A 25248-nucleotide genomic window follows, 5' to 3' on the forward strand; every position below is an offset into this window, starting at 1 on the left:
GCGAAGTGAATTAGTAACGTTTGGGTGATTTTCGGCGCGTGTAACACACATTTCAATAATGAAAATGAGTTTTTTTAATACTGAACCGGCTTAGTTGGACTTACATACAAAAATACTTAGATGTTTAGTCAAACTGTTTATTCATACAATTTGGGTGTGACCAAATAAGCTCTTCAACTTAAATCTTAACTAATACTTCAATATAGTTTTAAATTTTTTATTCGTGTTTTGATCTTTTTATTCACAAAATAAAGAATAAAAAATGATAATATAGTTTTTTTTTTTCTTGTTTGAAAAGAAATCTTTGACAAACACTGTGCACTTTGCCTTTGTCTCTTTGGAGATTTCTTGCATTGGCAGCAGCAACTTTACAATCACACATCCCCCACTCATTCTGTACCATAAGTCAATAACACAAACCTCAGCCAATAAACGATCAATAAAACAATTGACGCCATCTCTCCAATAAAACAATCAATTCCTGATCCATCAAATTCAAACCTACCCTACACATTGCAGTATTGCACAACACAAAAACCCTAACTTCAGAATCTCCCTTTTTTAATTAACCAATTATAATAAAAAAAACCCCAAATCTCTTGCACTCAACACTTTCAAGCACAAACACACTAACCCCACTACACACACTCTATTTCTTTCTCTCTCTAACTAGATTTTCAACAGTGTACCTGTCGCCTTCAATTGCAACTTTCTACCACTAACCCCTTTCCCTTTCCCCATTGGGCATTATAAAAATTAGGGCTTTTTGGATATGAATCAAGTTGCTGGGACTAACGACCCAGAGGGCGAGCCCGTGGCTCAGTCTCAAGAACCGGTTTCAAAGGGTTCCGAAAAGTCTGAATCGATCACTGTCAGTGGTGAAGATCAAGAGGTGGCGCCACCTGAGGACAAGGCTCCCATGGCCGTGGACCATCCAATAGACGAAGAACCGGTTGGTCCCGCCACCGTTTTCTGCATCACGCTGAAGCAAACCAAGTCGAATTTACTCCACAAGATGAGTGTCCCTGAACTATGTCGCAATTTCAGGTCTGTTGCGCTTTTCTTGGGCAACACAATTTATTGGGAATCTTGAAGGTTTTTTGTTTAGTTTTCTTTCTTTCTCTATTGGGGTTCCTGAATTTGCAACTTCATTGATTCTAGATGGTACAATTGTCACCTTCTCCAGTTCCACTTGATGACAATGTTTGGTAAAGTAGTGTTTTCGATATATAAGATTCTTGGACTAGTTAGGGTCAGCTTGGAATTCATCATGTGGCACAGCTTTTCTTAATTTATGCTCGTTACAAGCTAATGACATCATCCAGGGGGCGTTTAGTTAGCGAACTAATTTACTAAATTTAGATGGTTGATAGTGGTCTCAAAGTCAATATTGATTTCGGTACAATCAATTTGTTTATGATCTATTTTTTCTTGCAGTGCTGTTTCTTGGTGTGGAAAACTCAATGCAATAGCTTGTGCAGCTGAAACGTGTGCAAGAATCCCAAGGTTTGTGTCTGTGTGTGTGTGTTTCATTATTGTCCATTTTAATTGGAGGAATTCATAGACCACGTGCTAGATTTTTCATTTAAGAGCAAGAATGACTCTGTACACAAATACTAATTGGAGGAAAACTTAAGAACCTGTAAAATTTGTTCAAACCTTACATTTTTAAAATATATAATTCTTTAAAACATGCTATCTTACCCTTCTCAATCATATGTTGATTCCAGTTTTTATTACACTGGTGTACTGACGCGCAAGTGTTTGCTTTTGTTGACAATTTGTAATTTTTAGTGCTTATTTGTATTTTTCTTACTTATCATTTTTTTAGTTCAACTGCAAATCCACCGTTTTGGATTCCAATACACATTGTAATCCCAGAGAGGCCGACTGAGTGTGCAGTGTTCAATGTCATAGCAGGTATCTTGATGTCATTGCTCAGTTTCTATTATCTTGAAAGTTATATTTTTTTAGCTGCATGTATTGCCAACTAGCTATGTAGATTGCGATTAGATTTGTTAGGGCCTGTATCAGATGACAACTTTTTGTTATGTTCTTTTATCATTATTATAGCTGATTAACGTGGAACAAAAAAAGTCAGCTCGGTGCTAGGGGCATTCGTTATACTGAGTTCTGAATGGGAGGGGGAGGGTGGCCAGGGGTAGATGGGAAGGAGTTCAGATGTACACATGTTCATAGTATGAACATAGAGGCTGTCTCATGATGAGGACTTCTGCAGACATAGTCACAAGGCAGCAACCTCAACGTTGTGTCAAGGGTTACACTGAATATTTATGACATTGCAGCATGTATATTGATAACATTATAAGAAATTAAGAATTTGAGTCTAGGAACTCTTTTGGCAAAACCATTTGAGATAACTTAGAATTAAATAGCTTACCTACGGACAAGGTTTTGATGCAATGATGTCATTGCCTCCTGTTACCGGAAATACTTAATGGCATGTTTGGTTTAAAAAATATTCTGTTTTCTTGATTTCAATACAGAAGTGGTACATTGTTTTTGTTCAGTTCTGGTTCTGGATTTCAAGCTTCTGTTACAAAAATGGTGCAAATATGAAATGTAATGAAAACTATAATATTTCTATAATTGCTGTTAAAACAAGAACTACTTGAAATTTTTTCTCAAATCAAACTTAGTTGTTCTTTTGGACATGTCATTGGTTATGTTTCATCTGCAGATTCTCCTCGTGATTCTGTCCAGTTTATAGAATGGTCCCCGACCTCTTGTCCGCGTGCATTACTGATTGCAAATTTCCATGGGAGGGTGACTATTTGGACTCAACCTTCTCAAGTAAGTAAGAACTATCCTTATCATTCCTACAGATACTCTATTGTCTTCTTTCTTTTCTTTTCCCCTTTTGTTTTGTTTTGTTTTTTTTTTTTTTTGGGGGGGGGGGGGGGTAAAAGAAGAATGCTATAAACATAATAAAAGAGAAAAAGCAAGAAAAAAGAAAAGCTCTGAAGGAAGCTCCTATCAAATATTAAGTGCATCTTTTCTGTTTATCATAAATACGAGTAATTTGTCATTGGTTTTCCAGTTGTAAGAGATAACTACAGAGTTTTCTATTTGCATGCAATATGAATGTTACCAAATTTACTTAGACTTCATAATTTCTAGTCAAATTCCGTTATGAAAGGGAGACCTAGCTATGCATTATGTGGCTTAGGCACTTAGCTTCACAAAATAGCTAATGTAATTGATTTAGCACTTGTAGCTATTAGTTGGTTGATTGTTTGTGCACCTTAAACTTTTCCTGACTTGTCTTTTATACATATTTGCTTGTGTTATAAATTTGTTTCTCTGATAGTATGTCCATTTAGGGGCCACCTAATCTTGTACGTGATACTAGCTGTTGGCTGCGTGAGCATGAATGGCGGCAAGATATTGCAGTTGTTACAAAGTGGCTATCTGGGGTGTCTCCGGTATGTGCGTTTAACTAGTCTTCTGAAAATGTTGTATTCAAACTCTCTGTAAATTTCTTTTGATAAATGATAATGTATTCTAATTTGCCATGTGTATGAATATGACTTTACCCTTGAACCTAGGTTATTTTCACTCTGTCCTCAGTGTCCATTATTCTGTAGGATAGGTCATAGTTTCAAATTCTATAACGAATTCGTTATTTTATTTTGCAAAATGATCTTAAGTATCAGTTGAGAGATTGTTAGAATAAATTATTCACCAATTAGAATTTTTGTGCCTTTCTTTGTTGTTTACCCTTTAAATTGACAAAGGTAATGTAGTTTGGTTTCTCTTATTACTATACCTTCTCTTCTGGTATGTTCTTCATGTGTGATTAATAATTCATTTCTTCCATGCTGTATTACTGTTGATCCCATGCATAGTATGTAAGGATGCTCTTGACGAGTTTCCGTATCAATTTCCCGTAAGATTGTCTCATATTTTGAGTTGTTTCTTTAGTTATATTGTTCATTCTGTCTGTCTTTACTTCTGCAGAGTTTCTATTTCTTGATTAAATGACTATCGCATATATCTGATGATATTTTTTATAAAAATAGAAAAACAAAAAATTGTGTGCAGATCTTTTTACCGATCTTGAGTGATTTCTTTTTGTACCATATTTAAAAATTGAGTAGTTGCTAATCTAGAGTGGTTTGAATTGAGCACAACTATCATCAGTTACTTCTTTTCTAATCTGTGCAATTTGCAAAAATCAGTATAGGTGGCTTTCATCCAAGTCTAGTGCTCCTGCCACTTCAAAGTCAACATTTGAGGAGAAGTTTCTTTCACAGCAATCTCAAACTTCAGGTCACCTATCTTGTTTTCATTCTTTTTTCTTTTTGAGTACATTGGGGATGGGGCAGTTAACTTCAAGGAGTACAGAATGTCCCCACAACAATTCCTCCAAGCTTTAGAACTTTTGCCACAAGTCACTCTTCAGTTTGATGGTTTAACCTATTTTATTTTAAAGTGTGAATTCTAGCTTCTCAAGTTTATATCTTTTAAATTATCTTAAAGTTACATTTTAGGTGCCATGCCTAACAGTGGAGGAGAGTTGTGGCATGGTGGAGGATTGAAGCTCCAATATTGTTATTCCACCAATGTTTAACCACCTGAGTCAATTTAGTTACATTTACTTGTTATAGTCTATTCAGGGATTGGGTGATGATCTGGTACTATCACAAATTTTGTATGGTGATAATGATAGTTATGATGGCTAATGCCATGATGATGATGAGTGAAATTTCTTTTCTCCATTTAGTCGCATATTTGTTGGCAACTCGTTATTTGTGTAGTCAGCTTTATGTTATAAGGCAGTATTATTCTCCTATATCTAATGCATGCAGTTGTTCTCATTTCAGCTAGATGGCCCAATTTTCTCTGTGTCTGTTCTGTGTTCTCATCAGGCTCAGTTCAGCTTCATTGGGCCCAGTGGCCTCCTAGTCAGAATGGTGCAACACCTAAGTGGTTTTGCACTAGTAAAGGACTCTTGGGTTGTGGGCCCAGTGGCATTATGGCTGGTGATGCTATCATAACAGACAGTGGTGCCATGCATGTAGCAGGTGTACCAATTGTTAATCCATCCACCATTGTTGTTTGGGAAGTCACTCCTGGGCCTGGAAATGGTTTCCAAGTAACTCCAAAAACAAGTACTACTTGTGGTGTTCCACCTCTTAGCCCACCCAATTGGGCTGGTTTTGCTCCTTTAGCTGGATATTTATTTAGTTGGCAAGATTATCTATTATCTGAAGCAAAGCAAGGGAGAAAACAGACAGAACAAAACCTTGGTGATGCTGTACCCCTATACTGTTCACCAGTTTCAAATTTTTCAGCATATGTGAGTCCCGAAGCTGCAGCTCAGTCTGCAGCCACCACTACATGGGGTTCTGGTGTAACAGCAGTGGCTTTTGATCCTACATGTGGTGGTTCTGTCATAGCCGTTGTGATTGTTGAGGGTATGAAGCTGATTCTGTTTTATTTTTCACCTGAAAGCAAGTTTCAGATTGTTCTATGCTATGGTGTGCTTACATCTGAAAATGACACACCACAAGTCTTTATTAGTAACGTGCTAAAAGATTACAGCTGATTTGTGCTAATTTGCTTGGAATCTGGTGTTTATTAGTTAAACATATAAAGTAACCCTTGTGTTGTGTTCAATCCCATCTTTTGTCTGCTGAAAAATCAATTAAGCTGTTATGAAACAAAATAATTTGAAGATAACAAGAAGATAAATTTGAATGTCAAATTACTTTCTAGTGGAACAGATAGAAGGTGTACCAAGTCCCCTTCCCCTTTGACACAGTGGTACCAGTCTCGCACTATTCATTCCTAGGTAAAGCTAATATTATTGTGTGTGGATAATCCAGAAGTATCTATATATACCTCTATTCTGTGATAGCTATGCTGTGATGCATATTTATCTGAATTTTATGATAGGTTTCATTCCTTTGCACTGGTAGTTGAACCAACACATTGACGAATAATTGATTTACTCGCACAGGACAGTACATGTCGCCATATGATCCAGATGAGGGCCCATCAATTACAGGGTGGAGAGTGCAACGCTGGGAGTCATCTTTACAACATGTTGTTCTGCATCCTATATTTGGGAACCCTACGTCTAGTATGGGTGGACAACCCCCTATGCAAACTGTCTGGCAGTCCAAAGTGGACCTTAGCATAGCACCAACAAATGATTTCAAGAATCATCAGGCATCTTCAATTGGAGTGGCTTCTGATGTGCAAAAGACATTTGACTCTGGTTCTGATAAATCAAAAATGGTCAATTTTGATCCATTCGATCTACCAAGTGATGTTAGGACACTTGCCCGAGTTGTTTACTCTGCTCATGGTGGTGAAATTGCCATTGCTTTTCTTCGGGGTGGCGTCCATGTCTTTTCTGGTCCAAATTTTGCACCTGTGGACAACTATCAGATTAATGTTGGATCTGCAATTGCTGCTCCTGCATTTTCTTCAACTAGCTGTTGTTCAGCTTCTGTTTGGCATGACACTGGCAAGGACCGTACAGTATTGAGAATAGTTCGGGTTCTTCCTCCTGCTATTCCTGTTAGTCAAGCCAAGGCCAATTCATCAACTTGGGAGCGTGCAATTGCTGAAAGGTGATTTCGAAAATCCCTTTTAGTAAGCGTCTTCACTATTTACTAATTGTAAATTTATAAATTCTACCCTTTCTTTTCTGCTGTCATATAAAGGAAGTTCTGATTTTTCTTTCATCAATGATTTGCACGTCTATGCTAACTTATGTTTCACCTACAGGTTTTGGTGGAGCCTTATGGTTGGCGTTGATTGGTGGGATGCTGTGGGCTGTACACAGAGTGCCGCTGAGGATGGTATTGGTAAGTAGGTGCTTAGTTATTTTTGTCTGCTTCAAGTTGTGCTAGTTAAAGAGAGAAAAGAGTATTTATTTTCACTTCCATAGTAAATCTCTGCCGTCTGCATAATATGCTGTTTTGTTAGTGTTGTGTATACTGACAAGTTCTTTTTTTGTGTGGGGGATTCTTCGTTTCAGTTTCACTTAACAGCGTTATTGCAGTTTTGGATGCGGATTTCCATTCTCTTCCTTCTGCTCAGCACAGGCAGCAGTATGGTCCAGTATGTTACTATTGCACTTTCACCATTTCAGCATCCTGTTATTGGCATGCATAGTTTATATAATTTGTTCGTGAATTTCATCATTATTGTGAGCAGCAGATGGTTATATAAAAAACTAGTCATATAAAACAATACACTCTGGTTTTGAATCATTTAAAATTTTGCTTGTCCCTCTGTTGGTTTCAATCTGAACAAAAAATCTGCTACAGTGCACTTTTCAACGAACTTGCACCCATTTCTGTTTAACTACCTTCAATGCTAAATGAACTTGGTTCTATTTATAATTGCAGAGTCTAGACAGGATAAAGTGTAGGCTACTGGAAGGATCAAATGCCCAAGAGGTCAGGGCAATGGTTCTGGATATGCAAGCTAGATTATTGTTGGATATGCTTGGAAAAGGAATTGAGTCTGCTTTGGTAAATTCTTCATCTTTAGTGCCTGAGGCATGGCATGCATCTGGTGAAACGCTATCAAACATTGATCCTGAATCAATGGCTATAGAACCTGCGTTAATTCCTACTATTCAGGTCTGCTTTCTTTACTATTTGGAAACTTTGCTTGCTTTATTTTGTTTAACTAGAATATCTAAAATGCAATTTTCTGGTTCACTGCTTGATTCTTTCCACTCTCATCAGTCATCATTGCTTTGTTCACTCTTGCAATTAATAAATTTTCTGCTCGTTTCAATTTCTGCAGGCTTATGTCGATGCAGTTCTTGATCTGGCTTCCCATTTTATTACACGATTGCGTCGTTATGCAAGTTTCTGTCGTACACTAGCATCTCATGCTGCAACTGCAAGCACTGGAAGCAACCGCAACGTGGTTACCAGTCCTACCCAAAGTTCTGCAACTCCTGCAACAAGTCAAGGTCAGTGTGATATTTTGTAGTTGAGAAGGTCTTCCATAAGTCCTTATAGTTTAAAAATTGTTGGTTTCCTATAGTATTGAAAACATGTTCATTGTGGTCCACTAATCCATTCTATTTTCAGGTCCCTGAATTAAAATATTTTTGAAACTCTAGTTTGGTCTGGTATCATTTTGAATCTACTGTAGAAATGCAAATTTGGTGCTTTTCTTCTAATGCAAATAACCATCTCATCTTGAATTGCTGTTTTATCGTTACCACCAGCACTGCTTTACTGTGTATTTTACAATTCAAACTAAAATGGTGACAATACTTTTCAGGAGGTCAAAATGGGACCACCAGTTCCATGGGGAGCACACAGCTGCAAAGTTGGGTTCAAGGGGCCATCGCTAAGATGAGTAATCCAACTGAAGCAGTGTCCAATCCAACTCCTCCTCCCATCAGTGGTCCTTCGCCATTTATGCCTATCAGCATTAACACAGGAACATTCCCTGGAACACCAGCAGTTAGACTTATTGGGGACTGTCATTTCCTTCACAGATTATGCCAACTGTTGCTATTCTGCTTTTTCTTTCGGCGAACACAACTCCCTCGCTATATGGGGGTTGCAAATAGAACCACTGATACCACTGTACAAAAGCCTCAACCAAATGCTTCTGCTACTGGCAAGACAGAGGAGACTACAAAACCAGTTTCAGCTGTAGTTAAGTCAGATGATGGTCCGACAGGTCGGGGTGGTCAGATTGTGCCTGGGATAAAAGCAGGTGAAGAAACAGCTCCTGGGCGTTCAAGAGTAGGAACTGGGAATGCTGGCCAAGGCTATACATTTGAAGAGGTATAAAATGATAGTGTTTCAGTTTATCTTGGTGACTCTATTTTTTGTGATTGTGATGTTAATTGTTTTCAACATTTTGTGTGGGAGTTTCTTTTCCCCAGGAGATTGTAAAATAGACTGTTTCTTAGTTCTTGTACTAATGATACAGGTCAAGGTGCTTTTTATGATACTAATGGATCTATGTCGCCGGACAGCTGGGCTGCAACACCCTTTACCAGTTTCCCAGGTGGGGAGCAGCAACATTCAGGTTCGGCTGCATTATATTGATGGGAACTACACTGTACTGCCAGAGGTTGTGGAAGCATCTCTTGGCCCACATATGCAGGTAACCTTGTGCTCTTCCTATTCTTTGAAATTTAGTATTTCCTGGGAGACAATTAAACTGATGGTAATTAGTATTTCATGATATTGGTTCAAGTTTGTCATGCTGCTTAATTAATGATTTGCATTGATGATATTAAAGTTAATGAGTGGCGCTCGAAAGTGTGGCCATTATCTTCCTTTGTATGAAGATTCCCTTCAACGGAAAATACTTACTCTGACTTAAATGATATGATGCGGTTTATTAGATCATATTTATGTTTTAAATTTTAAGCTTTCAATGTCTGTGTAGTTGCTTTTGTTGGCCCTGTACTTCCTCTGTTTTGGTGTCTCATGATTTATTTTGTCGGATAACATCTTCTGTGAATGACCCTGCCTAAAATGTTATATGCAGAATATGCCTCGTCCCAGAGGTGCCGATGCTGCTGGTCTTCTACTTCGTGAACTAGAACTTCACCCTCCAGCAGAAGAGTGGCACAGGCGGAATATGTTTGGTGTACCTTCATCTGAATCAGAGGACGTGGATTTTGGAAACGAAGCACCGAAACTAGTTACTTGTGACCCACTTGATTTCAGTTCATCGGAACAATGTGATGTATACTACGGAGCCCAGCAGTTATGGCCAAGGAAGCGCAGGATGTCCGAAAGAGATGCTGCTTTCGGGTTGAACACTTCTGTGGGCTTGGGAGCTTATCTTGGCATAATGGGATCTCGACGAGATGTTGTTACTACAACGTGGAAGGCTGGCCTCGAAGGAATCTGGTTCAAGGTTAGAAAAGAAGAATGATTTATTTCTCAATTGAGTTTTACCAATAATTATTAACTCTACAACTCAGGAATTCCAAAATATTTGTTGTATCATCAATTTTTCATGTGAATGCAGAGATCTATTTTGTAAATTCTCTAAATGTGAAATGCTAGTATAGATTCTGAAACAAGGTCATTTCAGCTTGAGCTAGAAATCGTTCAGTTACCCTGCAGAAACTAGAAACCATAGGACATTTTTGCCCTTAATTTTTAAAACTCTGGATATATTGTTTTGGTCTACAAGGATGTTTAACATCTCTTGACATGATAAATACCAGGCCAATTAACTTTCAGAATTATGTCTCTGAAGTTCCTTTGTATATATACCTTCCAATAGATAGGAGAAAAATTGCCAGTACCCAAGTGATGGAGATATTCAGAAATTATGAATGGTTAATCTCCTTATTGTATTGTATTCTGTATATCTATTGCATGATTTTGTTTACATGTGTGGTGCAGTGCATAAGATGTCTGCGTCAGACCTCTGCATTTGCTTCCCCTGGAGCTCCTAGCCCTCCTAGTAACAATGACAAGGAGATTTGGTGGATCAGCCGCTGGGCGTATGGCTGCCCAATGTGCGGTGGAACATGGGTTCGAGTTGTATAGAGATGGCTTTCTTATCCTTGTATTAGAACTTGAGTTCAATCTGGAGAGTATTGTGGATGAAATGTATAGTAGAGGGGTAGATTTTGTTGCCAATTATAATCATGTATTTTGGAGGTCTAACTTTACTTTCTTGGGTTTGAGTGGCTGTTTTGTTGATCACTCTGATGGGTCAGATGTTCGGAAATTAATTCAGGAGAAACCTCTGCTTTTGAGGTTCTGACCCTCTTGATTTGTACTATGAACACATCAGTGGCTTGCGCACTGGAATATTTTTGTCAATTTGCCTAATAGAAACCATGTAAATTATTAGATTAGCTTCGCACTTTCTTGTCTTCATGAGAACAACTACATTGACGAGATTTTTTTTTTCCGGAGATTATTTACTTATTTTCCAACACTACTACTTGTTCTTTTTGGTAACTTAAACATTAGAAGTTGTACTTTAAATTTTACATGAGATAAGTAGAGTTAGTGTGTTGTTAATGGGGATTGTTGGTTTATACGCTTTTCTAGTACAGTTCAAAAATTGATTGATTACGAAGAAAAGAAAAATGAAAGTAAAATTATCAGTTAGAGAAATAATTGTGTAGTGTAGTCTGATCAGTTAAAAAAAAAAAGAAAAATTTACCAAATAACTTCTCTTAAATTAACTGAGATTACACTACATAAACGTTGTTGTAGCACTTAAGATTAGTATGATTTTTCGTAAAAGTATTCCAGAAACAAATGCACTAGGTTTACGTTGGATTCCTGGATGGTAATTACTAATTAGTAATTAGTATCGGTTTTGGTTGAGTGAAAAAGTTTTTTTTTAAAATAAAGTATTTTTTATTTAATTTTAAATCTATTTAGATACATCTTTTTTTAAAAATTTATTTTTATTCAAAAAAACAAAATGTGTTTTTTTCAAAACTAATAATACTTTTTTTAAAAAAAAAGTAGAAGTAAAAGATATTTTTAATAATTATTTTTTTTAAAAAAAATCTGTTTAAATATAAAATATTTTTTTAAAAAACTAATCCAAACGGACCTAGTCTTGTAAACCAGCTCAAATGAGCAAAATGTATAAGCATATCTCGTGAAAAATTAGAGGATCGATGGAAAAAAAAATTGGAGACCATTGAGGACCCCCAAGGCCCATTTGCGAGATGTTTTTGATATTGGATCATTACTCCTTGGGCTAAAAATGTTTTTGATGGCCCATCGTGAAACCCATTAGTTCATAGAGAAAACGTTGCACCGTAATGCACACTACTACGCATCACACAACAGAAAATAATAATACTAACAATTAAAAAAAGAAAAAGAAAAAAGCAAAATAGGAGAGGGTGAGTGAGTTTGTGATCTGGTTTGGAAAAGGTTCAGTCTGAAGTTGAAGAACAGAGAAGTGAGGAGCAGAATTCAGCATTTGAATTGAATTGAAGAGAGATTAGAAGAGAATAATCGAGATGAGTCAAAGCGGAGGTGGATCTCACTCGCTGGCGTTTCGCGTTATGAGGCTATGCCGGCCTTCCTTCAACGTCGACCCTCCCCTCCGCCTCCACCCCTCCGACCTCTTCGTCGGCGAGGACATCTTTGACGATCCCCTCGCCGCCCCTTCCCTCCCCCCTCTTCTCTCCCCCGCCACCTCCTCCCCTTCCCCCGACCCCAACTACCGCTACCGCTTCCTCCTCCACCACTCCTCCGACGCCATGGGCCTCTCCGCGCTCCTCGTCCTCCCTCAGTCCTTCGGGTACTCTCTCTCTCAAATTTTCTCTATTCAATGTCACGTCTCACGAGTCGCTCACTGAAACTTGGGATTTCATTGCTGCCTGCAGTGCCATTTACTTAGGAGAGACATTCTGCAGCTACATCAGTATTAACAACAGCTCCACTTTTGAAGTCCGTGACATTATTATCAAGGTCCTTCGTTATTGCACTCTTGATCTGCGGGGTTTTTACTTTAATTTAATCTATTCTTAATTCGATTGATGATTTAGTTTAGTGAAATTGTTCGAAACGGTTTGTGACTGGCAGGCTGAGATTCAAACAGAGAGACAGAGGATTCTTCTTTTGGACACATCAAAATCTCCAGTTGAAACGATACGTGCCGGTGGCCGTTATGATTTTATAGTGGAACATGATGTCAAGGAGCTTGGACCTCACACGTATGTTCTAATTCCCCTATATACTCCCCTTGTTTCAGAATGTGTTTGCTTTGGGATATCTATTCATTGATTTGATTGTGGTCTCTTGTTAGGCTGGTCTGCACCGCATTGTACAACGATGGTGATGGTGAGCGTAAATACCTTCCCCAATTCTTCAAGTTCATTGTTGCTAACCCACTATCTGTGAGGACGAAGGTATTAATCTTGTTCCGTGTTAAATGGTATTCGTCGTGTATGAATGAAATCATGTCATTAAATGCTTCCTGATTGTTCTTCTGGCATTTAAATGACTGCTGCTTTTGTTGGAAATCTTTTTGCAGGTCCGTGTTATCAAGGTATGTTGATAATTTGAGTGTTCTATTCAATTGTAAGTGAATATCCTTCCCTTGATAAAATGCTGATCTTATTTCACTGAACCTGGTCAAATCAAAATGATTACATTGTTTGAATAATTGGATTTTGTATTACTTCTATGCATGTCCATGTTCTTAACTTCTTATAATGGGAGAGTATAATGAAATTTTAGATGACCTTCACCACAAGCGAGAAAATCCTTAATAGCATTATAGTCTCACCAAGTGCATTGCTTAGCTTCTAGTCGTATGAACACCTGTCATTGTAAACCTGCAGTAACCAATCACAACAATATTGTAGTTAAATCGTTATGTTGAAAATGTTAATATTACAACACCTCCCCTACCCGTTTTCTTTTCCAGAAAAAGCATTCACTTGTTTTGAGATACCCTACTTTGGATTTGCATATCCATGATATTTTGTATGTTATCAGCATTAGGTGAATCTGAATGCCATGTTTTCATCTTCGATGGAGACTGGAAATATGTCAGCTCTGTAAATTGAAGTGTTCACCCCTACCTAAACTTGTGCATCAAATTATGTCTTGATGGGTGTCAGGAAACTACCTTTCTGGAAGCTTGTATTGAAAACCATACAAAGTCAAACCTTTTCATGGACCAAGTCGATTTCGAACCTGCACAGAATTATACTTCGGCAACTCTTAAAGGTGATGGGCATCATTCTGAGAGAGAAAGTCTTATAAGGTCAGTATTATCCATACTGTTCTGCATGAAGCATTCCATAAGTCAATAAACATCAAATTTGTCTAATATTTTCGCTAATACTTCTAGGGTCATCTAGGGTAAATATATTTTCCATTTTTATTCTTTGATTGATCATTATTATCATTTATTATTAATTATGAGGCAAATTGAACTTTCAGAGAGACATTTAAGCCTCCAATATTGATTAGATCTGGTGGAGGAATTTACAACTATCTCTATCAATTAAAATCATCAGCAGACAGTTCTGCTCAATTAAAGGTTGAGGGAAGTAATGTTCTTGGTAAGCTCCAGATAACATGGAGAACAAATTTGGGGGAACCTGGTCGCCTGCAGACCCAGCAGATATTGGGGACTGTAAGTGCATTTTCTTTGTGTTCATGTAACTATATAATCTATGAGGGGTCATTCATGGGCATGCCTTCAATTTCCTAAATTATGATCATATTCTTTAATCTTTTCTCTTCATGCACCAGGAGTTTTCCTCACACATGTAGCATGCACACGCTAGATAGTCGACACAGATGTCTTACTCTTTGGAATTGTTTCTTTGCAGCCAACAACAAAGAAGGAGATGGAGTTGCAGGTTGTGGAGGTTCCGTCTATCATTAACCTTCAAAGACCATTTGTGGTAATTTGTAGTCCTTTGGTGTCTTGCTCATTATGCTACTCGTCATATAAATAGAAAACTACTGCTTAAATTATATAGGTTTCTTTGGGCATTGGTAGTTTTTCTCTTAGTGAGCAGGTATTGGTGAATATTAGATAGCAACTTCTGACCAATTACCATGCCCAACTTTTATTATACTTCCTCCCCCCAAAAAAAATGGATGCTGAGGTTGAATGTTCATTTGTTGCAGCTAAAACTGAGCCTTACAAACCAAATAGATAGAGAGATAGGCCCATTTGAAGTAAGCTTATCTGACAATGGATCATATGTAGAGAGAGCTGTCATGATTAATGGCCTTCAATCAATGGTAATGTATTTGTTTGCTTTCATCTGTGCCTTTGATTGCCAGTATTATCTCTATATTTATCTGTGATACATGGTGCTTATATTTTAAGTATGTTGTATCATATTCATAGCTTATGTTTGGATCATAGAATTGCTAATATTTAACTATGTCTGAGCTTATGGCTTTGGGTCGATCTACAGGTTGTACCACAGGTTGAGGCTTTAGGATCCACAGAGATCCACCTGGTATGAATTTAAATAATTTTGCTTATATTTGTCGGATATTTATGGGGAGATAGTATTGAAATCATATTACTGAACAATTTAGTCACTTTTAGCCTACTTTATTATAAAAGGTCTTTCATTATCTTCACTCTCAGCTATTTTTCATTTTTCATGAAATCCATTTTTTCTCTTAACTACTAGCTTATAATGATTACTACCAGTATTACGTGTTTTGTACAAATCACTAGTTGCACCTCTGATATTTTTCCCCTCCTTCAAAATAACTTAGGGTTTTGGATGGTGATGTGACAAAAACAAAAGTAGTTGACTTTACAGTTTACACTAATTGGGGGCAAGAAAGGATTTACAACTTATGCTTCATTTACAGTGACATACTTGGGTGTTTGATGCTTTTAGCAATCATGACTTGTGCAGAATCTCATAGCTACTAAAACTGGAATTCAGAGAATTTCGGGCATTACAGTGTTTGACTCTAAGGAGATGAAATCTTATGAACCACTCCCTGATTTAGAGGTTAGTTCTACAACTTGATTATATTTCGTCGGCAGTTACAGTTTTACTTGTAATGACTTAGGGTCTCCGCCCCAAAATTTGGATAACATTCTTTACTTATATTGAATGAACCATTGCAGATTTTTGTGAACATGGATTAATATTTTGGATGGGAAGTGGTTGTCATTGCCATTTTTAATCTTTCTGGAACATTGGTCAGCTGCACTTCAAAAATCATGTTTTGTATCATCAGTAGGTATCTTGTCAGATCAGCCATGTCCTCCATTGCTGACTCTATGATGCCCCTATGCTTAGATTCTATTCCAGCTATGGCCAACAACTCTAGCCTCTTCATCAAACCACAATTTGTTCAAGGTTGCATTTTTTGAAAGGGATGGGATCTTGCTTTTGTAGGTTAAAGGAACTACTTTTTCCCCCCTATTTCAATGTCATTAAAAACCTTAATTCCTGTAACTCCTTACTTCCTTGTACATGGTGTACATCACGATTTTTCTGATAATAGAATATGGGTCACTATACTAGTTTAGATATCTCTTAACACACGTATAGTTCATTTTATTGTTTATGACATCGAAGGACATGCTGAAGGGCACTGCCATTTGCAAACTATAATTTGCATATGGATAAGTAAGTTGTTATGGCATAACACTTGGAACAAATGTATTTTCTAACAGATCACAGTGATTATATATACCGAAATTATAAATTAAATTTAGATTGCATAATATATTAACAAAGTGCTGCATGTATCTGAAAATATTAACTAACAATTTAGTTTTAAATTTCATATACATACATATGTGAAAAATATACAAATTTGTTTCAAATTGTATCCCAAATTTAAGTGTTAATCCGGTTATTGTTTTGTTGAAGAAAGAAAAAAATGTTATAGTAGAAACTAACGTAACACGCAAGTTCACAGAAAAGAAGCATTTTTCAATCGAGTAAATACCTAAAACTTTCTTTGAAATTTTAGTTTCTCACTCTAATAAATGACCAACTAAATCCCATAAACTCCACATACATTCCCGTTAATCCCTTGGCAAAGTGCCGTTTAAACGTTGCTGACGTGGAACCTCATTTTTCTCTTTTTCTTACTGCTATTTCTCTTTAAGCTGAATAGCTTTAAATAAGGATTTAAATAGAGGTTTCAATTTTTGTTAGTAATTTTATTCAGAATAACAAGTAGAAATACTGTAATATAGATATTATTGATTCTTTTAATATATGCATTTTCGTAGCTGCTGTTCAAATTGAGAAATCTACCATATAAAGAAAATGTCACACCAGAATCATGCTGCAAAGTACCAAATTCAAACACATGTTTGTCTAAAAAGAAGAAGAGTATTGGATTATATTGGTTAATTAATAATAGTTAGGCTTGTGGGCCCCAGACAGCCCAGTTGGCTTCACTTCCAACACGTGGCATGATAGACTTCCTTGATTGGGAGTCAACGAGGAAAGTGGCCCCACACATGATCCCCTCACTGTCAACCCTTGGCATTGCCTTCAGCTTCCTATTTGGATGCTCATAACTCATCAGTCCATGCCCACTGTGAAACATGCACCCTGCATGCATTCACCATTCCAAATACATACATTAATTATTGTTCCACACATGTATGTGCAAAGTAGAATACAACAACTCTTGATTTCAACATATTATACCAACCAGAGGGAAATGGTGCAAATGATTTAGCACAGCTTGCTTTAATAAGCTCCTTGCTATCAGAAATAACTACAGATCCATCAGCTGCAATGCCCCAGAAGAGTCCAATATCTCCATTTGAATCCTGCTCCAATAACATAAACAAACACATTATTTAATTTGTGTGCATTATAGATGGACATTCAGAAAATGGTGGGTCCTTACTGATGCAACAAAAATTGTTCCATTCTTGTCATCATATATGACAAATGCAAAACTGCCATCAAGCTCTTTGAGAACCTGATCAGCAGGGTATGGACCCCTATCACGTAGTGTCCTATAAGCTTCAATTGTAAACATGGCATCATTGCTTCCCTTTGATAGTCTATACTGTTTTATGAGCTGGCTTAGGTTGTTCAGACCTCCCATGAATGCACAGTATATATTGTCCAAACCACAAAACATTCTGTGTCACAAACCTTTCTATCAGAAATACAATCTCACTAGTCAATATAATATAATGTTCCTTTCTTTTTTGCTTTGATGTGTAAATAGCATTCTTAATAATATATGCATACACAGAGAACATAAATATTGGTCAGAAATTTTAGATCCAATCCATTCACAAAACGGGTTTCTTTCTTTTATAAATTTCGTTCACTAGTTTCTAACCATTTTGAATTTTGAGTGATAGGTGTATGCATACCCATGATGAACTGATGGCTTTTTTGATGGGGAATAAGCAAGAAGAGCATCATTTCCAAAATTCATGGAGAAAGCATTGGAAGGATCAGATGACAAGAAATGGTGAAGGATCTCATTGGGAAGCATAGAGTTTGTGGATGAATCCATTGAAGCAGGGCTGTTGAGCTCTTTTGGTGGATCAACCAAACTGCTTTTGAAAATAGCCAACATCCTTGCCTTCAACTGAGGAATATTATTATTATGATTGTAATTAAAATTGTTAATATTAATACTACTTTTATTGTTAGTATCAGACTCCAACAATGTCACCACATTTTTCTCTTTTTTCTTTCCTCTAAGGAGTGAATACACCTTCTCAATGAAATGCACCAATATCAACAAACCAATTAACTGCAGAAACAGAAAGTAGATCATGAGATATAATTATCTCAGAGATTTATTTTAATTTAGACAATAATGAACAATGAAGTGTAAACATGAATAATGAAGAAACCAATAGTAAATGTAGAGAAAGGAGGAAGGAGAAAGAGTGAAAGGAAAAAGCATTACCAAAATGAGTAATCAAGATAGCTGCAGATAGAGAAGATACTAGAGAATGAGATTTAACGATGACACCTTTGAAAACGGAGAGTGAGAGTCATTCAATGGTGTTTAGTTTAATTATATATAGAGGGGCAGAGAGAGATTGTGTCAAGGTGGCAATTTTATCCAAATCAAGATAAATAAAGTAAATACATTATAATTAGAAGATCCAAGATAGAAAATGTTGCCGAAAATGGATATGCTTAGTTGCTTATAATAGAAAAGCCATAGTAGTAACTTAACTTTGTTCTACTTGAACCAATCAAAAGAGAAGAAGAAAAAGAAAGAAATAGTATGCATGTCTCTACAGATTTATTTTGTTGAGTTCTTTTATTTGGGGGGAAAAATGCTTGTAAATCTCTTTATTTTGAAATAATTAGCTGTCATTTTGAATAATATTTTGAGTTTAATACTATTGTCATTTTCACATTTTAATATAGTGTGCATGGGTATAATATATTCTACACAATTTTGAAGTTTAAACAATGAAGTATTTATATTTTATATTGTATAAACTAAAATTGGGGAGTGTAACTAAATAATGATCATTTTGAACAATATGAATAACCACCAATCAAATAAAAATACACTATATCATAATTTAATGCTACTAATTAAATTTAAGATTAATTTACTCTTTTAACCCTATTAATTCACATTGTTCACACATTGTTCAAAAATGTTGGTTACCTATACTTTTTCATTAAAATTTTGTCAATTAGTATTTTAAAGATATTCTTTAAAGACCTAAAGTTAAAATATATTGCTTAAGAAATTTTTTTAATATATACATATATATATTAAAAACATTCTTTATATATTGTTTACTTGTGAAAAGTAGTGTTGATATCCTTACCTAACAAATAAAAGTCAGACCCAACAAAACAAAAAGGCTCATTCAAAAGGGTGGTCTTTACAACACGTCTGACTTTTTTAAAGAGGTCGGACACGAATTTAATGAGACAAAATTCTACCTACCCAAGGCAGATAACTACCTCCAAAAATCTCTCCTACTGTCTCTATCTTTTCTAAAAGATAGATCCTAACAAACTCTCAAGATAAAGAGAACAGTTATCCATCCGAAAAGATGGAATTACTCCAACAAAAGTGGTTATCTATTCTATTATAAATACACTGACACCCCTCAGGTATAGGACACGTTTTACTCTACTAAAAAACCTGTTCAAAACCCCTGCTAACTTAAGCATCGAAGTCTCTTACAGGTACCACCCCCACCTCCTCACGAGGAACTTGGACAGGCAGCACCTCGGCACCAAAGAAGTCGGACGCTGCCATAGCAAGGAATCTGGACCTCACGTTCAGACTCAAATCACTGTTTCAGGTAACCCTCGGAACAAGTAGTAAAATTCTAAATAAAAATAAATAAATTAAGATTTAACTAATAAAAAAATAAAAATAAATAATTAAAAGACTTTTTATATAAATTATATAAAATTTTTAACTTTTCAGAAATTAATATAACTAGTAGTAGTAGTTGTTGTTGCTAGAAGTCACCAAAAAAGGTTGTTGCTAGATACAAAAGTGATTGTTTAATCCAATCCAACTATGCTTTTTCTTTTTAGCTAACCGTTCTTTCACAACTCTGAAAAATAAATGGAGTTTCTAAAAATCTGTGGCCCAATTCAAAGATCTTGCAATTCCTTTTAGAAAAACTGAAATCTTATAACAAAAACAAAGGGAAACTGAAATCTTTGTAAAAAGGATAAGTAGCTAAGTACCATAAAATTGTATTATTAGAAGTTAGAGTTCCCAACCAAAACTCAAAAAAAAAAAAAAAAAAAAGAAGTTCTAGAATTTTTTTATTGCCATAATTTTTATTAGTTAGAATTGTAAAGATAGTTCTATTCTATATTTCTTATAAAATTATTCTCCGCATCCAAATAATTTTAGCATCCAAGTTTATCTAAATAATTTAGAGGCACCGCGCTTCTTCTTATTCTTCTCCTTCTTCTTTACTTTCTTCTTTTTCGCGTTCCTCCTCCTTCACGTGTTTTCTTCTTATTGCCATTTTTTTATTGTTGTTGTTGCTGTATTTTTTTTTCTTTTTCTCCTTCTCTCTAGTGAATAAATAGTAGAAGGTGACGAGGAAGAATTTTAAATTATGCAGAACAAAAATGAATCGAAATTATATTCAGAAATGAACTGAAATTACAGTTCATTTTTTAATATAATTTCGGTTCATTTCTACAATTCAAAACTCTTCCTCCTCACCTACTCCTTCTTCACTAGGGAGAGAAGGAAGAAAAGAAAAAAAATACAGCAGCAACAACAACAACAAAAGAATGACGATAAGAAAAAAACACGTGAAGAAAAAGAAATGTGAAAAAAAGAAGGAGAAAGAGGAGAAATGCGAAGAAGAGGGCGAAGAAGAAGAAACTCCGTGCGTAAACGAGTATGAGAAGAAGAAAAAAAAAAAAGAAACGAGCGTGAGAATAAAAAAAAAAAAGAAGCAACAACACGTATAATCATGCTCTTTTAATGATAATAATTTTTGTTAATATTGAACCTATTTGAATAAAAAAATATTTAAATGTATACCAATCCTATTTCTTATATAAGAATAAGAATGTCATCCTCTAATCAACGAAAGCATTAATGTATGATGGCACATGTTGGTTTATATATTATGTGGCGACATGGAACCACCAAATTCGTTTTCAATGGACCTATTGTTTTCACTTGTCCCTATCATTACTCACCACCAAACATTATTTTCTCTTCTCCACTTCATTTCATCCCCACTTACAAGTATTCACAGTCTCTTCTTTCCTAATAACACCAAACATAGTTAATTCTATTTATTTTTGTACTACCTACCATAGGTACTGCATTATAACTAGTTTCTTTACATTGACTATTTAATTTTTTTTTTAATTTTATTGCACTTTGTTTCGATGATTCGCCTATGCTAGCTGTACATATAAGTATGTCTTAGTGTAAGAATATATAATTGTTTGAAGCAACCGATATTCTTCCTTTTCTACCTACTAGAATATAAAATTCTATCTAATAGCGATCATAACTTATTAATTATAGAAATCAAAAGACTACATTGTTGTCTACATTAAAAATATTATTATCATAATGATTTGTAATAAACGGGTAAGAAGAGAATGAAAATAATTGCAATCTTAACACTTATAATTTCTTCTTAAGAATAAATAATTTAAATAAAATATCAAACCCCATTGCGCGGGTAAACTCTAGTTGTATTAGTTTCAGTAAATTTCAGAAAAGGAATATATATATATATATATATATATATATATATATATATATATATATATATATATATATATATATATATAATTCAATTTAGATTTTAGATTTAACTAATATATATTTTAAGGAGACACGGTAAAATTATAATTAGTAAAAGTTTTTAAATTACTTAGTTTATATGCTTTCCAATTTTTTTTAAAAATGTTAGTAATCTTAATATGTAGAAAAGACAAAAGTTAGTTAAAACTCGTTTAATTTGTTGTGAAATAAAAGATATATATATAATAGAAATGTATAAATAGAAGACTCTAGTATTAAAATAATTAGCTCAATAATAATTTATATATATATAATAATATTATATGTTGTAATGTATATATATACAAAGATAGAAAGAAGTATTAAAAATAAAGAGAGAGAGAATCGCATTTGTTTATTGTTACAATCTCAATATAATAAAGATGATTAATATTGCTATTAATATTATATGTAAAGAGTAATAGAAAATAGAATTTAAAATACTTATAAAATAAAAGAAGAGAAAGAATTGTAGTAGAAATATAAGGAGAAGAGTATTTGATTGCAGCATAAAAGAGAGAAGTGATTTTATTATTACTTGCTTGTGTATGAAAAGAAAGGGAGAATAGTATTTTTGTTGTGTTACATTCACGGAGGTTCACCTCCTATTTATAGGCTTATGGAAGGAAGATTGTCAACCTTCATTTATTTTATTCTCTTTTGAGAATGTAAACTTTATATAGGAAATGGGCATCCACGTCCCATTCCTATCACAACACTCCCCCTTGGATGACCATTTAGGATTATTGCCTCGTTAAAACCTTACTAAAGAAAAATCCAGTGGGAAAAAAAACCTTAGTGAAGGAAAAAGAGTACAATATCCTTTAGTGATAGGGACTGCCTCATTAAAAACCTTGTCAAGAAAAACCCAATGGGAAAAAACCTGACCAAGGAAAAAAGAGTACAGTCTCCCCCTCTTGTCGACATCAGTTGATGTCTCGAAATCGGCGCATCCCAATCTCATGTACCAATCTTTCAAAGGAGGATTTTGGGAGTGACTTCGTGAATAAATCTGCCAGATTGTCACTTGAACGGATCTGTTGGACATCAATTGTCCCTTGATTTTGAAGGTCATGAGTGAAGAAGAATTTGGGAGAAATATGCTTTGTTCTGTCACCTTTGATGTATCCACCCTTAAGTTGAGCAATGTATGCTGTATTATCTTCAAACAGGACAGTTGGAGCTATCTTATGATCAATCAGTCCACATGATGACAGAATATATTGAATCAGACTCCTCAGCCAAAAACACTCGCGACTAGCTTCATGAATCGCCAGTATTTCAGCATGATTAGAGGAGGTTGCTGTTATCGTCTGTTTCGTGGACCTCCATGATATAGCTGTACCACCATATGTGAATAGGTATCCTGTTTGAGACCTCCCTTTATGTGGATCAGACAGGTATCCGGCATCTGCATAGCCAACTAGTTGTGACTTGGATCCATAGGGATAAAACAATCCCATATCAACCGTCCCATGAAGATATCGAAAGATTTGTTTGATTCCACTCCAATGTCTTCTGGTTGGAGAGGAACTATATCTTGCTAGTAAATTCACAGCAAATGATATATCGGGTCGCGTATTATTAGCAAGATACATTAGCGCTCCAATGGCACTAAGATATGGTACTTCAGGACCAAGGATATCTTCATTTTCTTCTTTAGGACGGAATTGATCCTTTTTCACATCCAAAGATCTTACAATCATTGGGGTACTTAATGGATGTGACTTATCCATATAAAATATTTTCAAGATCTTTTCTGTGTATGTTGTTTGATGAATAAAGATCCCACTTTTTATATGCTCGATCTGCAGGCCGAGACAAAATTTAGTCTTTCCAAGATCTTTCATCTCAAACTCTTCTTTTAGAATTTTTATAATTGTTGGAATCTCTTCAGGAGTCCCAATGATATTTAAATCATCAACGTACACAGCAATTATAATGAATCTAGATGCAGATTTCTTTATAAAAACACACGGACAGATATCATCATTCTTGAATCCGTTTTTGGCCAGATACTCAGTAAGACGATTATACCACATTCGTCCAGATTGCTTTAGACCATATAAAGATCTTTGCAATTTGACTGAGTATAACCCTTGCGAATATTCATTGGATGGTTTGGATATCTTTAGTCCTTCAGGGACTTTCATATAGATATCCCGATCTAATGAGCCGTACAAATAGGCTGTTACCACATCCATTAAATGCATATGCAATTTATGATATGCAGATAAACTGACCAAATAGCGCAATGTTATCGCATCCACTACAGGGGAATACGTTTCTTCATAATCTATACCGGGCCTTTGTGAAAAACCTTGTGCCACAAGTCGAGCTTTGTAGCGCACAACTTCATTTTTCTCATTTCGTTTTCTCACAAATACCCACTTATATCCAACAGGTTTTACATCTTCAGGTGTACGGACTACAGGTCCAAAGACTTCACGTTTTGCAAGTGAGTCTAATTCAGCCTTCATGGCTTCTTTCCATTTTGGCCAATCATTCCTTTGTCGACATTCTTCGACTGATCTTGGCTCAAGATCCTTACTTTCATGCATGATATCTAATGCCACATTATATGCAAATATTTCATTGACAATTGTCTTATTTCGGTCCCATTTCTCTCCTGTAAAGACATAATTTATCGAGATCTCGTCATTTTCACAATTTTCAGGTACCTGAACGTCTTCTGGCGTTATATCAGAATTTTGGACAACTGTCGGTGTCTTTACTATGTCTTTTTCAACAGGAATATTATTTACCTCTTTTCTCTTTCGAGGATTTTTATCTTTGGAACCGACAGGCCTGCCATGCTTCTGGCGTGTATTTGCTTCCGTGGCTATTTGTCCTACTGGGACATCAATTCGAATTGGAGCATTTTCCGCCCTGCCACGCTTCTGGCGTGAATTTGCTTCAGTGGCTACTTGTCCTATTGGGACGTCAATTCGAATTGAGGCATTTTCCGCTGGTATGTAAGATTTGGTTATCCTCTTTGTATTGGAAAATGCATCAGGCAATTCATTTGCTATTCTTTGCAAATGTATAATCTTTTGAACTTCCAGTTCACATTGCCCTGATCGAGGATCTAAATGCATCAACGATGATGCATTCCAATTAAGTTCCTTTTCAGGAAGCTTATTCTCTCCCCCTAATGTTGGAAATTTTGATTCATCAAAATGACAATCTGCAAACCGGGCTTTAAACACATCACCAGTTTGTATCTCAAGATACCTCACTATAGAGGGAGAATCATATCCAACATATATTCCCAATTTTCTTTGGGGTCCCATTTTGGTGCGATTAGGTGGTGCAATAGGAACATATATCGCACACCCAAATATTCTTAAATGGGAAACATTTGGCTGCTGGCCAAAAGCTAATTGTATAGGAGAGAATTGATGATAACTCGTTGGCCTCAAACGAATAAGTGCTGCGGCATGTAAAATAGCATGCCCCCAAACCGAGGTTGGGAGATTTGTTCTCATAAGCAAGGGTCTAGCAATTAATTGGAGGCGCTTAA

The 25248-nt window shown here is 35.7% G+C and overlaps 3 protein-coding genes across 7 annotated transcripts; 2 read left to right on the forward strand and 1 right to left on the reverse strand.

Annotated features, from left to right (window-relative positions):
- Nucleotides 1–325: 325 nt before the first annotated feature.
- LOC112733470 (mediator of RNA polymerase II transcription subunit 16) lies at nt 326–10854 on the forward strand. Of its 5 annotated transcripts, none has more exons than XM_072212572.1 (16): nt 326–1047; nt 1438–1506; nt 1832–1920; nt 2074–2814; nt 3345–3446; nt 4208–4293; nt 4848–5441; nt 5987–6605; nt 6763–6842; nt 7016–7098; nt 7389–7625; nt 7795–7966; nt 8284–8798; nt 8947–9123; nt 9514–9888; nt 10386–10854. In XM_072212572.1, exons 5-16 carry the CDS (start codon nt 3391–3393, stop codon nt 10530–10532), a joined length of 3141 nt encoding a protein of 1046 aa, XP_072068673.1. In that variant the 5' UTR covers nt 326–1047; nt 1438–1506; nt 1832–1920; nt 2074–2814; nt 3345–3390; the 3' UTR covers nt 10533–10854. The 5 variants fall into 5 exon arrangements, with proteins under 5 accessions (XP_072068673.1, XP_025638215.1, XP_072068671.1 ...); XM_025782430.2 differs by having other exon boundaries at nt 373–1047; nt 2702–2814; nt 4203–4293; XM_072212570.1 differs by having other exon boundaries at nt 473–1047; nt 3332–3446.
- Nucleotides 10855–11788: 934 nt separating this feature from the next.
- LOC112733471 (uncharacterized) lies at nt 11789–15999 on the forward strand. Its single transcript, XM_025782432.3, has 12 exons — nt 11789–12264; nt 12350–12434; nt 12549–12679; nt 12772–12874; nt 13000–13014; nt 13592–13737; nt 13917–14112; nt 14312–14386; nt 14616–14732; nt 14912–14956; nt 15371–15469; nt 15589–15999. Exons 1-12 carry the CDS (start codon nt 11981–11983, stop codon nt 15607–15609), a joined length of 1317 nt encoding a protein of 438 aa, XP_025638217.1. The 5' UTR covers nt 11789–11980; the 3' UTR covers nt 15610–15999.
- Nucleotides 16000–16664: 665 nt separating this feature from the next.
- On the reverse strand, nt 16665–18590 carry LOC112736045 (stem-specific protein TSJT1-like). The gene is made up of 5 exons (XM_025785407.3): nt 18372–18590; nt 17824–18212; nt 17343–17583; nt 17142–17262; nt 16665–17038 (listed from the first exon to the last, which is right to left on the reverse strand). Exons 2-5 carry the CDS (start codon nt 18030–18032, stop codon nt 16845–16847), a joined length of 765 nt encoding a protein of 254 aa, XP_025641192.1. The 5' UTR covers nt 18033–18212; nt 18372–18590; the 3' UTR covers nt 16665–16844.
- Between the last annotated feature and the right edge of the window lie 6658 nt (nt 18591–25248).

This window comes from Arachis hypogaea, chromosome 13 (assembly GCF_003086295.3).
Source record: "Arachis hypogaea cultivar Tifrunner chromosome 13, arahy.Tifrunner.gnm2.J5K5, whole genome shotgun sequence".
In the NCBI taxonomy this organism is placed as follows: Eukaryota; Viridiplantae; Streptophyta; class Magnoliopsida; order Fabales; family Fabaceae; genus Arachis; species Arachis hypogaea.